We start from the raw sequence: 13,243 nt of genomic DNA, 5'->3' as shown, positions 1-13,243 counted from the left end.
TTCACCAGGTGCCAGCTTCAGGGCCCGGGCCCAGCCCCAGCCCCTCTCCTCTCCCCACAACAGGCGTAGATGGGGTAAAGCTGTCAGCTGAAGCTGCTTCCTTCCCCAGACACAAGCCTCCCCGTCCCGCCGTGCTTGGGTTCATCTTTTCCATAGCGACCACAGCGCCGGGGAACAGGCCAGTCCTTCTCACTTTATTGCACTCGAGCACACCCATTTGCCAAGGCGGCCATGTATGTACATCATTATTTTACAATGATCTGACGACAGCACCAGGGCACTGGAGCATACCTCACTCCCAGCCCAGCCCCTTCCCTCCTCTGCCAGGCTGCAGCGAGTCACCGTTTCGGATGCCACCACCCTCACCATGCTTAGGTGTGGCACTGCTGTCACCCAGCACGCCTCTCCAAAGCCCTAGGGAAGGTGATGGGGTGAGACGAAGGAGGCTTGTCCCACTGTGGGGAGCTTTACTTCGCAGTAGGAGCACCGCTGCCCACTCGTCGATGCCTCCCACCACGGCCAGAGCACACGGCCCTGGGGCCCAGAACTGACCTCTGTCTGGCACCAGGGCAGCAGGGACAGGGGCAGACACTGCCACTGGGGTAACTGCGCCAAGCAGGGGTGACGCTAACCACACGCGGCCAGCAATGCCCCACTCCTGGGCGCCCCATGTGAGGTAGAGCATCCTTACCTGTAGCAGCACCACTGCCCTCAGCACCCACCCGGCCAGAGAGGCCAGGAGAGGGGTGCAACTCTGGCCCCATGCAGCTGCTGGCACTGACACCAGCACCCTGCCACGGGGCTGGCCTGCACCCCAGAACCCCAAGCAATAGCAGCAGGCAAGCACAAGTGCTGCAGCTCACCGCTAAACCCCACTGCAGCAAAACAATTTAAATCAGCATGCAAAGGACCAGTCAGGCTCTGGTTTGGTTCACACCCCTGACACCGAGCACTGTCTGGGCTTTACGGAGGACATGAAGACGGACAGGAGTGGTGACACGTGCTGGGGGAGCAGAAAAGAGCTGGGAGCCAGGAGGAGAGCCCATACTCCTGGTCGGCTCCTGGGACACCGCCAGGAATGAGGCACGGTATAGGCAAAGCCTGAGGCAGCTGTTCTGACGGCCCATGTCTTGAATGCACCAGTTCAAGCAAGCCAAATGGAAAGAGGCAGGAGTGGAAAGCAAGTCCCAGTGCAGGGGCGTGCACAGCCCCACGCAGCTTCTATAGAGAGGTCTGTGAGAGGGGGCCCACGGGTGGGTGCCGCAATGCCCACAGCTGTGCCGGCCCTGCTGCGAAGCCAGCCGAGTGGCTTGCGCTAGCACACACCACACAACACAAACGTGACGAGCCGGGGCAGGAGCAAAGGGATGAGAGCAGCTGCAGCACGCGGTCGCACGCTGCCCTCCGGCTGCTTGGGCTGGTGGGCGGAGTGGGGGTTCCCACGGCCGCAGCTCCGACTACTGCGGGCAACCAGACCCGCTGCCCTCTCCAGACCTGAGTTTGGAGGCTGCTTGGGCCTCCCCTGCTTCCACTGCTCTCCGGGAGCTCCTGGGGCTCACAGTAGCCTTCCGGGTGCCCTGGGGACTCGCCATCCCCTTCTTCGGAAGCTGGGGGCTGGACTGGGCTGATTTCCTGCCTGTGGAGGGGCTCTTGGGGCCCTTGGGTTTGGCTGGCTCCAGAGTCTTCAGGCCCAGGATGCTGCAGTAATGGTTGCACTGGTGAGTGGCTGCGAATTGCTCCAACAGGGAGGGGAAGCAGCTTTCCTTCAGCCCCTGGTACCTGCCAACACAGACACACTCAGCCTCACCTCGTGCTCAGAGACGTCCCACCGGATGGCGAGGATGGAGCCCGGCCGCGCTTACTATCGTGCCCCACACCACGCAAGCAGCGGAGCTGGGGAGCATGAGGCCACCCTATGCCACCATCTGGAGGGTCACTCACCCTTTGAGGTTGGTAGCTATCCGCACATTGGTCATCTTCCAGCCCACTCCTGCAATGAAAGGGAGGACAACCAGTCCCTGCCCAGGCAAGGATGGGCACTGGAGCCAAGGGCAGCTCATCACCCTTGAAGCAGGGCTCCAAGGCACATCGGGAAACAGTCAGGAGGGCAAGGCTGGGGCTAGTTCTCCTCCTTTTGCAAGCCCATGAGTGGTGAAGGGCCACGGGAATTGGGTGGGAATATCCCTTTACCTTCCATGTCAGTCACAAGGATGTTTCCATTCGTCCACTGGTATACCCAATGCTGGAAGGCACAGCATTTGAGCACAATCTCCGAGGTGCCTCGTGCCACCAAGCTGCCATCTCTCTCGGTGACACAGTACTGCTCACAGGGCCCACCCAGGTCCTCCTCCATCGTGGCGTAAGGGATGTTGTTGGCCGGTCGGTAAATCAGGTACAGAGGAATTATCCTGTGTGGTAGCACACAGCTGGGGTAAGCACCAGCTTTCCCAGCTCAGCAAATGGAGATCCACACATCAGTCTCTGGCTTTTGCCTTCCCCCCAAACGTCTCCTGCTTGAGAGTAGGAGAAGAAGTTGCTGCCCTCTGGTATGTCCCCAGTGCCCCATGGAGAACCCTCCCACCATCTCCCAAGAAGCTCTGCCCCACTGTCAAGCCCAAGGGGCTGCAGCACCCTACTTACTCAGGCACTGCTCCAAAATCAGGGACGGCTCGTGCCTCAGCAGCAAAGATCTTGCAGTACTCACGGCTAGAGTTCTGGATTTTACATTCCTGGAGATTCAAGCAGGAGAGTCAGGGCCCTGTCCCTCCTTGTGCCAACCAGCCTGCAACAAAGCCCTGGGACCCCCCTCCTGGGAAAGCATCCCTTGGGCCCACTCCCAGTTGTTCCCCTGTCCCAGCAGTCAAAGGATAAGTGTCAGGAAAGCTCTGAGCAGCTCTGAGTTGCTCAGAGAGAAGGGCTGAAGCCCACAGGGATATGGCTTGACCCATCCAAAGCATTCAAAAACTGGAAGGAAATAAAGAAAGCAGGCATAGAGCTGGGGACCATGGTGCCAACAGATGGGGAAAAAGTGGGGTCTCCCCACAAGAGTGCCAGCCTGCAGTGCCCACCTGTATGGTGATATCATAGTTCTTCTCGAGGAGGCTGTTCTCATTCTTGGTCCCAAAGACAATAAAATTGTGCACTTTGATGACGCAGGTGTGGCCGGACTCGAAGATGGGCTCTAGGCCGTAGATGGCTCTCGCACGGCAGGCTTTGCGCAGGAAGCCAGCACCCACTTCCATGTCCTCACTCACCACACGCCCGAAGAACTTATCCCCCCAGTAGCCTGAGTCAGCCAAGCCCTTCGCAAACACCATGGGCGTCATCTCGATCTCCTCTCCAACTGGTGGAGGGAAGAGATGGTGAGAAGGGACAACGCAGGCACGTCCTGCCCACACCACAGCAAGGTGGGGTGGTGGGGGCAGCAGCTTGTCAGCACATCACCCTTACCTTCGATCTCTTCCCGCAAGATAAATCCTGACAGCACTGGAGGAGACACAAAGCAGGAGAGGAGTCAGGGTTCAGCCAGGATCCCATCCTGCCTCAGGGCCCACACACTTCCACACGGAGGGATGGCAAGGAGGAAGGCACGAATTGCTCACAAAGCAGCACGTGGAGGCAGATGCACCTTGCCAAGGTGGCTTGCAGGGCTCCCGCTCTGCAGCCCAGCACCAAACCCTCCCTGTGGCTCGCCATGCCACCCCACCGCACACCCTGGCAGCTGTAAGAGCCCACCAGGCTGCTGAAGGCTCCTTACCTTCCGGGCTGAGCAGGAAATCTGTGGAGTCAGTGCCGTACTCATTGCTGATCACACAGCGGTAGACCCCGCAGTCCTTCTGGGATGCCTGCACGATGGCCAAGGCTGCCTGGCCCTCATCGCCAGCACTGGAAGAAATCAGAGCAAGGTGTCAGCCTCATGCAGTGCATGGGGACACCTGGAGCCCCGTCACCAGCCAGGGCGCTGCGGTGGGCACCGTGCTGACTTTGGAGGGCAGGCAGAGGGCTGGAAAGGAAGCCAGCCTGTGGGCATGCAGGAAGGCAGGAGCATCCTAGCTGCTCCCCTGGCACCTCACGGCATCAGGAGGCTTGCCCTTCATACTCACGGATGTGCACATCTCCCAGGCAAGCCCTGCAAACTCTGGCCAGGGTTGGGCTACATGCTGATAAAGGTGGTTGCCTCTGAGTGTGGCTAGGTCAGGGCTGTATCTGGCTAATAAATGCTTGTCTGGATGAGATAGCTGGAAGCCAAACACAGAGGTGTCCAGCTTCCTGCCACGTTTTCAGCCATTCAGGAGTGAGGGCAGACGCTACTCCCCATCCTGCAACCTCTCCCTTTCCAAGGAACCAATAAAACATGAACCTGCAGAACCAAGCTTTGGGCTGGCATCCCCTGGCCAAGGTGGCAGCACACCAGGCAGACTGCTCCCCGCAAGAACCAAAAGCCCATTTCTGCCTTGCATGGCCAGCGTGAACTGGCAAGGGGATAACAGGTTGCAGAGGAAGGAGGTGAGACATTCATCCCGAGACCCACGGCTGAGCTGGCCACACTGTTCAGCTAGAAGGAAACGGACACTCCTAGTCCATCTGCCTCAGCTCAAGTATCTGCCGCAGGACATCACTGGTGCCCCAGAAGCATCTCTTTCTGACTGCCCATTTTAAAGGATCCTCACTCACATGACTCTTAGAGGCATCAGGCAAATCTCATCCAATGTGGATGATGTTCTCACACAAGCTAGAGCTCACCTGGGCTTGAGCACAAGCTGTTCTCCATAACACACCCAAAGGAGCATCCCAGATACAAGCCACACAGAAGTTCTTTTCCTGTGCAAGGGCAGTGCCAAGGGGTAGGGAGAGCAAAACCAGAGCTACTTTTTTCTCCTTTGGTGCTTGCCAGTGTTGGTTGCATGGAAGTGCAGTGTACAGGCCCTCCCAGCACAGCTACCAGCCCTCCCCTCCCCTGTATCACTTGGGGTCCCAGTTCTGTAGTTTGCTCCCAGCTTTCAAGCTCTGAGATGGGCACAACACTTTCCCTGCACTCTCCAAGGTCTGGATCAGCCCCTGCCCTCCCCTGGGCTCCGTGACTCAAAGCATCAGCCCTTGAGCCAGACTCTAGATGAAGCATCAATAGGACAAGTAGGGCAGCAATTCCCTGTCTGAGCAATCCTCCCTCCCAGGGCACTGAGCAAATAAAGTTCACAACATACCGTGCCATGCAATGAGCTTCCCATGCAGCCTTAAGAAAAGGGGCACCTTTACCACAGTAAACACAATGGCCAGAGCTGGATTTAACACATGAACCCAGGGCTATGCACAAGGACTACAATGAAGTGGAGCTGGCAGGTTACCTCCTTTGTGCTTCTGCTACAGGGATCTCGTCCTTGTACCACATCAGCTTAGAATCACTCAAAATATTGAAGAACTGGCACCAAAGTTTCAGGTTTCCTGATGCATCGGAAAATTGTTCAGCCCTGATCTTACGAATCACCTGCGGAGCTAAGGACAGGGTGCAAAGAGATTGATGGTGAGACACACAATGCTGGCTGCAGCTCTGGGGACAGGCCAGCCTACCCCAGCGCTGCTGCATCGGACTTAGGTGGTGGGTATCACAAGTACATCAGCACAGCGTCGCCTGGTACAACGTTGCCTTCCCAGAGAAGGTCTCGGAGCTCTAAATATGATGGGATGTAAGTGGTACAAATATTCTCAACGGCACAGCACTGCAATGCCTAGTGGGGCTCAGCCAGAGGCAAAGCAGAAGAACACTAGGCAATGTAGGAGGAAACATTTATCTACTAAGGTAGGTATTCAGTAAGGTTACCCTTACTTTTGCAAGAACTGGACTTTATGATTTTAGAGGTCTTTTCCAACCTAAGTGATTCTATGATTCTAAGAGTGCTGATTTCAGTGAGGCTATCAGCTGGCTCCTGCAAGCACCTCAACAACAGGATTAAGCTTTTTCTAAGTCATTGCCACCAGGGAACACATCAGCATGGACCACAGAGGCGGAAGAGGCATGTGCACCCTGCTTACACCCACTGGAGCCCTGACCAGCACGAGGCACCATGAGGAACGGGGCATGCTGGCCAAGAACAAGAGAGTTAGTTCTGTCATTCCCTTGGGTTGGGAAGTCCAGGCTGTCGACACAGCCAGTCTCAGCGCTACTACCTCTGGCCTTCCTCTGACTCCTCTGTGCTAACTGCGGCAGGGAACGGTGGCAGCAGATGTGCTTGTGCATCTCTTGTGCTCGGGCAGATGAGCATCTGGCCCATCTTACCCAGCTACATCTGACTTTGCAAATACTTGGAGCACACTTTGGGCTTTCATGCGGACAAAAGACAATGTTGAAAACCCTGCAAATGCACAAAACTCACATGGCCCCAGGTGGCTCTCACCAGCTTGGTTGGCCAGGCTCCCTTCATAGGCAACAGGGAAATGTGCTGCATGGGGATTACCTCTTTCCTTACCTTTAAATGGGTTATTTGCTTTCTTGGATTCTGCTGGCTGCCCTTCTAGCTTAGCATCTTCAGGGACTTCGGGATCATTGCTGCTGTCACCTGTGGGTTCATCATACAGCTTAGGAACCTCCAACGTGGCCATCTTCCTCATGAGGGTTGGCGAGCGTTGCTCTGCTGGAGGGGATGGAGCCTGGGCAGGTGTCTGCAACAGGGCTGCGCTCTTTCTGGATTGCCGCGGTGAAACAGTAGGGCTTCTTGCATGCCCTTGGCTCTCCGGGGTTGCCTCCTCTTCCTCCCCAGCTTGCTTCGTTTTTGGCAGGTATATTTTGCGACGCGCCCCAGAAGCAAGCTCCTCTGGCGTGGCACAAGGTAGCGCAACCAAAGGGTCACTAGGGCTCTCTTTCTCAGGGCTCACTGGAGGCAAATTGGGAGCGTTATTAGGAGGCTGTCCCGCTCCTGCTGCTGGCATGCTGCCCACCACGATGGATGGCACAGAGAGCTGGGATGACCCCTCTGCTTCAGGAGCCACCTTTGTACGTCTCTTTGGTGGCACAGGCCTGCAAGCCAGCATCTCTTTGCTGGTAACAAATTCCTCATGAATCAGGCCTGTGATCCGCCTGGTTGTCCTGGGTGTCAGAGGCAAATTCTCTGCTGTCTGGAAGAGCTGGTTGTTTTGTACCTTCTCCAAAACTCTCCTTGAGGTGCGGGGGCTCAGGCCTGCAATGCCTATCTCTGGGAGCGCAGCTTCCTCTGCAGTGGGCTGCTCCTCATCCCTGGGCTCAGCATCTTCTTTTGTGTCACTGTTGCTGCTATCTGACATTTTTAAAAGCAGCAGGAGGTAGCTCTTCAAGGAGGAAACAAGGTTTTTGTGCTGCATCTTCTCCTCCAAAGTCATTTCCTGAGGTTTCTCGGGGCTTGGCAGGACCAGTGGTGCTTGTGGCTGAACCTCAGTGCCTCTTTCAAAAGTGCCCGAAGGTGCTGCTGGCTCCTGTTTTGGAGCTGCACCTGTTTGCTCTGCTCCTTCCTTCCTCTGAGGTACTACAGGCACCTGTTTGGCACTCTCCTCCCCTGAAGCACTAGCTGGAAACTCTTCCTGTGGGGCAGATCCATCTGCCTTTTTGGTTTCCGTGGCTTTGCTCGCAGGAGGCAGCAGCTGGGCTCCAGACGGGGCCTCCCCTGCAGCAGACTCCTTCCCTTGACTGCTGTGAGCTGCAGGCAGTGCCTCCTGTGCCGCCAACGTCCCCGCTGCAAGAGTGGGGACTGGCTCTTCTTCGGCCACTTGTACTGAAGCAGGAGCTGGTGTTTCAGCCTCCCGAAGCCCCAGAGGTGTCCCTCCCACCACAGGGGACGACTCTTCCTTGGCCACTCGTACTGAAGCAGGAGCTGGTGTTTCAGCCTCCCGAAGCCCCAGAGTTTTCCCTCCCACCACAGGGGACGACTCTTCCTTGGCCACTCGTACTGAAGCAGGAGCTGGTGTTTCAGTCTCCCGAAGCCCCAGACGTGTCCCTCCCACCACAGGGGATGACTCTGCTACACTGCTCCCTCTTGCCTCTGTGCAGGGCTCACTCCCAGATGTCTCTAAGCCTGCCTCTTTGCTCTTCCCATCCTTTACCATCGTCTGATGTGCATTTTGCTCAGGAGGAGTATTTTCTCCAGGCTCTGGAGGACTCAGTTTCTTTGGCAATGGCTCTTTATTACCTTGGCTCTTGACATTTTGATTTGACAGTCCTTGTTGGGCCTCTCTGCCCTCAAGAGTATGGGAATGTCCTTCTGACTGTTTCCTAGAGGGAGGATGCTCCTTGTGGGGCTGTGTGTGGTCTGCTGGTGGTGGCTTTGGTGGCTCCTGAGGCCTCAGCCTGGGGTTCGTCCTTTTTCCAGACCCCCTGGTCTCCTGGCAAACCGGAGTCTCCTTCTTGGACTCCTCTAACTTGTTGGCTTGCTGACCGGTATCTACTGTTGGGCCAGACACTGGATGTTTTAGGTCACTAGCACACCGTCCCACTGCTCCTGCAACCTAGTAAAAGAAGAAAACGGGAAACATTATTTTACTGTCTGGGTCTGCTCAGTGGTGCTTATGGTCCATCTGTACCATGCAGCACTGCCCAGCCTCTGCTTGAATCCTGAATCTTAACTGTGCAAACCTGGTATTGCTGATACTCACTCATCCAGGGCCTTGCTGCTTCGCCATCATCCCATGGTAGTGAGTCCCACAGCACCCTGTCACACTGCACAAAGTGGTTTTTCATTGTCAGCTCCAACTCTGCTGCCTTTCAACACACAGCAGTACAACCAAGAGGCAGGAGATCTGCTTCTCAGATCTCAGAAAACACTCAGTGGCTTTACATATAAGCTCCTTCAACACAGCCCTTTTCCAAGGAGCAACGCTTTCCCGTTTTCAACAGCCACTGCTAAGACCTTGTATAAAATTCATGCTCTTTTTTAAGAGTCAGTACTCCCCTGACACTATATCTGCAATCTCCACTCTGAGATGGGGCGATCGGCATGTCACACAGTATCTGGATGAGGCTGCCTAAATGATTTATAGCGAAATTGTACACCCTGACGTTATCTGTGCTATTTGACCATCCTGTTTCTTTGACATTCGGGAAGCTCAAATGTTTCCGACTGCAGCTGCACACTAGCAGACATTTCAGCGAGCTGCCCACTGCGATGGCTGAGCTTTATCCCGAGGAGATCTGGTGAACTCTTCCAGCCAAGGGACACTACCTGTTTCTGTAGGATAAGGCTCAGGGGAGGTAGCGATACCGCCGATATATGCTGTGCCTGTTTGGTGCTCAGCTAGCAGCTTCAGGACAAAAGCACGGGAATGGGGCAGTCATACAACAGCTTCCCCATCCCCTATATATAGACCTGCCTGTCCTCCCCATCTCTGCAGAGATGTCCTGCCTGCAGAGGATGAGAGCTGCTCAAGTTTTTCTCCTGAAGGAGTTTTTAAGCCTCCAAAATGAGGTCCATGGGTAAAGAGGGTTGTGGCACTTCATACTTAGGACTGAAGTTTTTGGTCCTCAGTGGCACAGAAAGGGATGGGGATGGTCACTGCACAGCCTCAGTCCGTCTGTTCAAATGCAAAGAGTGTGAAGGATCACGGCACACAGAGGAAGCTTGGGGAAAACAAGGTTCACAGATGGACGCTCAGAGTGAGCTCTGTGCCACAGTGCTGCCAAGGGAGGCATCTCTTTGCCTGAAGAGGAGTTGGGGCTTGGAGGCACAGGAACTAAAGCTCATTCAGAAGAGCTTGCTGGGGGCTTTTTAGAAAAGCACCTCTCCTAAAGTAACTGTGAAACACCTAAACTAGGGGCACATAAAAAAAATACGATAAAAACACCATTTTCAAAATTATACAAGAACTACTGCAAGGGTGATTTTCATTCAAACCCAGTTTTACCTCTGCCCTTGTGCATGTGGATGTTCAGAACCTGGCTAGTGGCTGACGTTTTATAAAGTTCTTCTGCTACAGATAAATCCAGCTCAAAGAGAAGTCCTAAGCACAAAGACCAGATAGGTCCCAAAACCAGGAAAACACTGCTAAGGCTCTGTCTGGCTTGCGGGAAAGATTTAAAAAATAAAATAAAAAGCAATCTTTGTCCTGGAGAGCATAAGTATTCTCAAACACACTTGGAGTCAGCTTCAAAGGGTTTTAAAATGGCTTATTTGGTCACACAAAAGCCTCAATACTTCCCCCAGCAACACTAACTAGCTGAAGCATTCAAATTCAAATCAAAAGCTTTTTGTCTGCTCAAAAAGCACGCTAGCTGTCAAGTTACAGGTTTCCTCTGTGAGTGGGTTTTTGAAGAGGAAAATACCTTGATGTATTGTCAAAAGCTGAGGGATGACAGCCTGGCTGCCATACACAAAGTTCCACCCTCCTTAAGAGCAAGGGGCAGAATAATGCAGGAGAGAGAGAGAAAGAATTGCTTTTCCATGGGCTTACACACACAGCAATAATTAATGCAGCAATGTGTGATGCTGATGGGTTAAAGTGGGCTTCACTGCTTTGAGCCCAGGACCCAGACACTCAATTCACTGCATAAAGCAGCATATTTCTGAGAATAAAAAGTGCTCCTATCTATGGTTAAAGACATCTAGAAGAGGAAGAAAGGATTTGTTTTTTACTGGAGCAGCCGGCAGTCCCACTTTCCATACCATGGATGTCCCCACATCCAGACGTATTGCGTTACCTACTGAGGGAGACGTGCTACACCCAGAGTGCATCGCCCGATAGCCTTGGTCTGTACTGAGAGTGTGCACCTACCCTTGCTCAGATGCCAGATCCTGATGGCATCTGCGAATTGGACTCAGAGAACCCTTTACCACAGAAGGCTTCATCCAATTTAAAAAAGAACACAAAACAAACAAACAAACAAAAAACTGGTAGCCTCCAGTCTAATATTTTTATGGAAAATGCTTCAGGTTAAGCGGTTAAGTGACAAAAATAGAAGTTGACTAAAAGATGTAGTGAGGGTCAGGAGCAGGTGCGGTGCTCTGGCTCTGCATGGCCACCACAATGAGTCTTGCAAGAGAGTTTTTCCAACAGGGGAGAGCCAAAAAATAGCCCAGATCTACTGTATACATGTTGCACTGTAAACAAAATTCAATGCCCTGCCCGGCACAGCTCACGTGGCATACCTGGCACGCTGCGCTCATTTGCATGGGGGGCTCATTAAACGCCGGCTGAAGCTTAGGCTCAATTGCTAAACTGAACAGATGTCATCAGTCTCACGTACACACAAGGCATCCACCCCCAGCTATAAATAGCCATTCACAGCTCCCTGCTTAACTGATTTGGAAGCATTCTGCATGAGGTCAGGCTGCCGATTAAACTGGAGAGCTCGCAGCACGCCCCGGGCCGCTCGCCAACCAGCTGTCCAGCCGCAGGGCCTGACGTACATCTCTCCTCGCCACCTCGTCTGACATTTATTCGGAGATGGGGTGCTCAGCTGGAAGCTCTGCCACTTGGGCACACAAATCCCAGACAGTTTCCTGGGTGTTTTTGCTGGAGGAGACCTGCGAAGCTGCAGCAGCAGCTCCCTTGGGGTGCACACAGCCTCCCAGGGCTGGTGCTGCACCACTACCACGTTGGCTGAGATCTGTTCTAGTTACCTCTGGACCGACGGCTTTATGTCCCTCCGACTTCTGTGCTGTGTGCTGGCTCTTCCTTCCCTCAGGTGGCGCAGGTCCTGCCTTTGACACCTTTGAGGATGGTGAAGCACCCTCTGTCTGCCTGCTGACACCCGCGGGCTGCAGGGCAGCCTCTCTCGCAGCCTCTTCCTTGGCTCCTGCCTCCTCCTTCTCTGCTGCTGCTTTCACTTGATTATCAAAATACATCTCTTTCAAAGAGAAGTGCACATCACCATTAATTTTAGCATCCTGATTCACAGCTTTCCCAGACTCTTTGATCTTTGGAATATTTTCCACTTCTTGATCATTTGCCCCCCTCAGATGTGCACTCCTGCGTAAGGGGACGGGAGGGGCAAACCTTGGATTTGCTGAGGGTTTTGTCCTGTCTCTCCCACTTTCCTCTCGCTTTGAAACTTCCTGCTTTGCTGCTGGAGCATCCTCCACTTTCTTTTTCTTTTTAGCTGCGGAGTCTTTGGCCATTGGCTTAGCCACTAGGTCTTCCACTGTCTCGTAGATGTACGCAAGAAAGCCATTCCCATTCTCTTCTGCACTTCCCAAACAAGCATCTCCATTGGTGGTCACCTCTGCTTTCAAAGGTGCTACCAGTTTGTTTGGTAAGCCAGTCATCGTGTTTACTGACTGTTCCTTCAACTCAGCCTCGTGGAATCTGGACTGAGAATCACCGACATGCACTTTTGCTGCATCCTCTTTCTCCCACAGAGAGGCTCCCGACCGGAGATTCAGATCCCTGGCCAGCCTCCGCTTTCTCTGGAGCCGATCGGGGCTCATTCCCTGCACATTCTTCTCCACCTCCACATTCTCTTTCCCTCGTTTCTTGCTCTGTTCTATCTCTCGCAGTTTTTCTTCAGCTTTTCTCTTAATTTTGGCAAACCACTTCTGATGGATTTTGAACTCCGTCATGGTTCCCACTTCCAGCACGCCTGAGCAGGACACGATGCCTTTGTTATTTCTAGCTGAGGCCTGGTAAATGCCTGCATCTTCCTCTCGGCACCTGGAAACCAAAAGCTCTGCATGAGACCTGCCCGTCCTCCCCAAGCACTACAGCTGCGTACACACACATGCCCTCTCCCACTTCTTGCCATAGAGGGGCCAGAAGATGCAGATGTTGGCCCAAGGCGCCTGCGGTAGGTCTGGAGGCCTGGGGCTGGCCTCCACCCCAGGCTCTGCCTGCTCTCAGCACTAACAGATAAGCAACCCGGATGTAAACCAGTGCCCAGTTCCCTTTGGGCTTTAACTCTGGTAACAGAGGGCTGAGATGAAGGAGGAACGGCCAACACCATGCTTCCTGACTGTTCTCAGCCACATTCTTCCACAAGATCTTCTCCTCTCAGCTTTTCACAGACTAACTTTGCTTCTTACATTCCTGCTCTTCCTCTATCCTGCTGCCTTACCAGAGCCTTCTCACCTAACTTCGCAGGCACAAGTACATGCACACCTCTGCCTTCGCCCCCTGGAACTCCTGGCCCACGGAGCTCCCCGCTCCTGCAAGAACTGAGCCACGTGGAAACCTGGAGCGTCAGAAAAGCCCACGCTGGAATCACAAGGATCACAGGACTATCAGCAATACAGGTCTCTGTCTGACATCCCAAATCCAGGACTCAAGCTGCAACAGGTCTCTGCTTGCTGAG

The 13,243-nt window shown here is 53.9% G+C and overlaps 2 protein-coding genes across 2 annotated transcripts in view; one reads left to right on the top strand and one right to left on the bottom strand.

Annotated features, from left to right (window-relative positions):
* SEC11A (SEC11 homolog A, signal peptidase complex subunit) overlaps positions 1-13,243 on the top strand; it is a 145,637-nt gene that overhangs the window by 10,193 nt on the left and 122,201 nt on the right. The window lies entirely within an intron of this gene.
* Positions 174-13,243, bottom strand: part of ALPK3 (alpha kinase 3) — a 34,207-nt gene continuing 21,137 nt past the window's right edge. Inside the window, 10 exon segments of the mRNA XM_035566784.2 lie at positions 174-1,779; positions 1,942-1,990; positions 2,191-2,408; positions 2,641-2,729; positions 3,069-3,343; positions 3,451-3,486; positions 3,758-3,885; positions 5,346-5,493; positions 6,465-8,469; positions 11,577-12,606. Of these exon segments, the coding sequence (XP_035422677.1) occupies positions 1,458-1,779; positions 1,942-1,990; positions 2,191-2,408; positions 2,641-2,729; positions 3,069-3,343; positions 3,451-3,486; positions 3,758-3,885; positions 5,346-5,493; positions 6,465-8,469; positions 11,577-12,606 (4,300 nt within the window). The 3' untranslated portion in view covers positions 174-1,457.

The sequence above is a fragment of the Cygnus atratus genome, chromosome 11 (assembly GCF_013377495.2).
Source record: "Cygnus atratus isolate AKBS03 ecotype Queensland, Australia chromosome 11, CAtr_DNAZoo_HiC_assembly, whole genome shotgun sequence".
NCBI classification, from domain to species: Eukaryota; Metazoa; Chordata; class Aves; order Anseriformes; family Anatidae; genus Cygnus; species Cygnus atratus.
The sequence above is the reverse complement of the archived record's forward strand: the minus strand, read 5'-3'. Positions and strand labels throughout refer to the sequence as shown.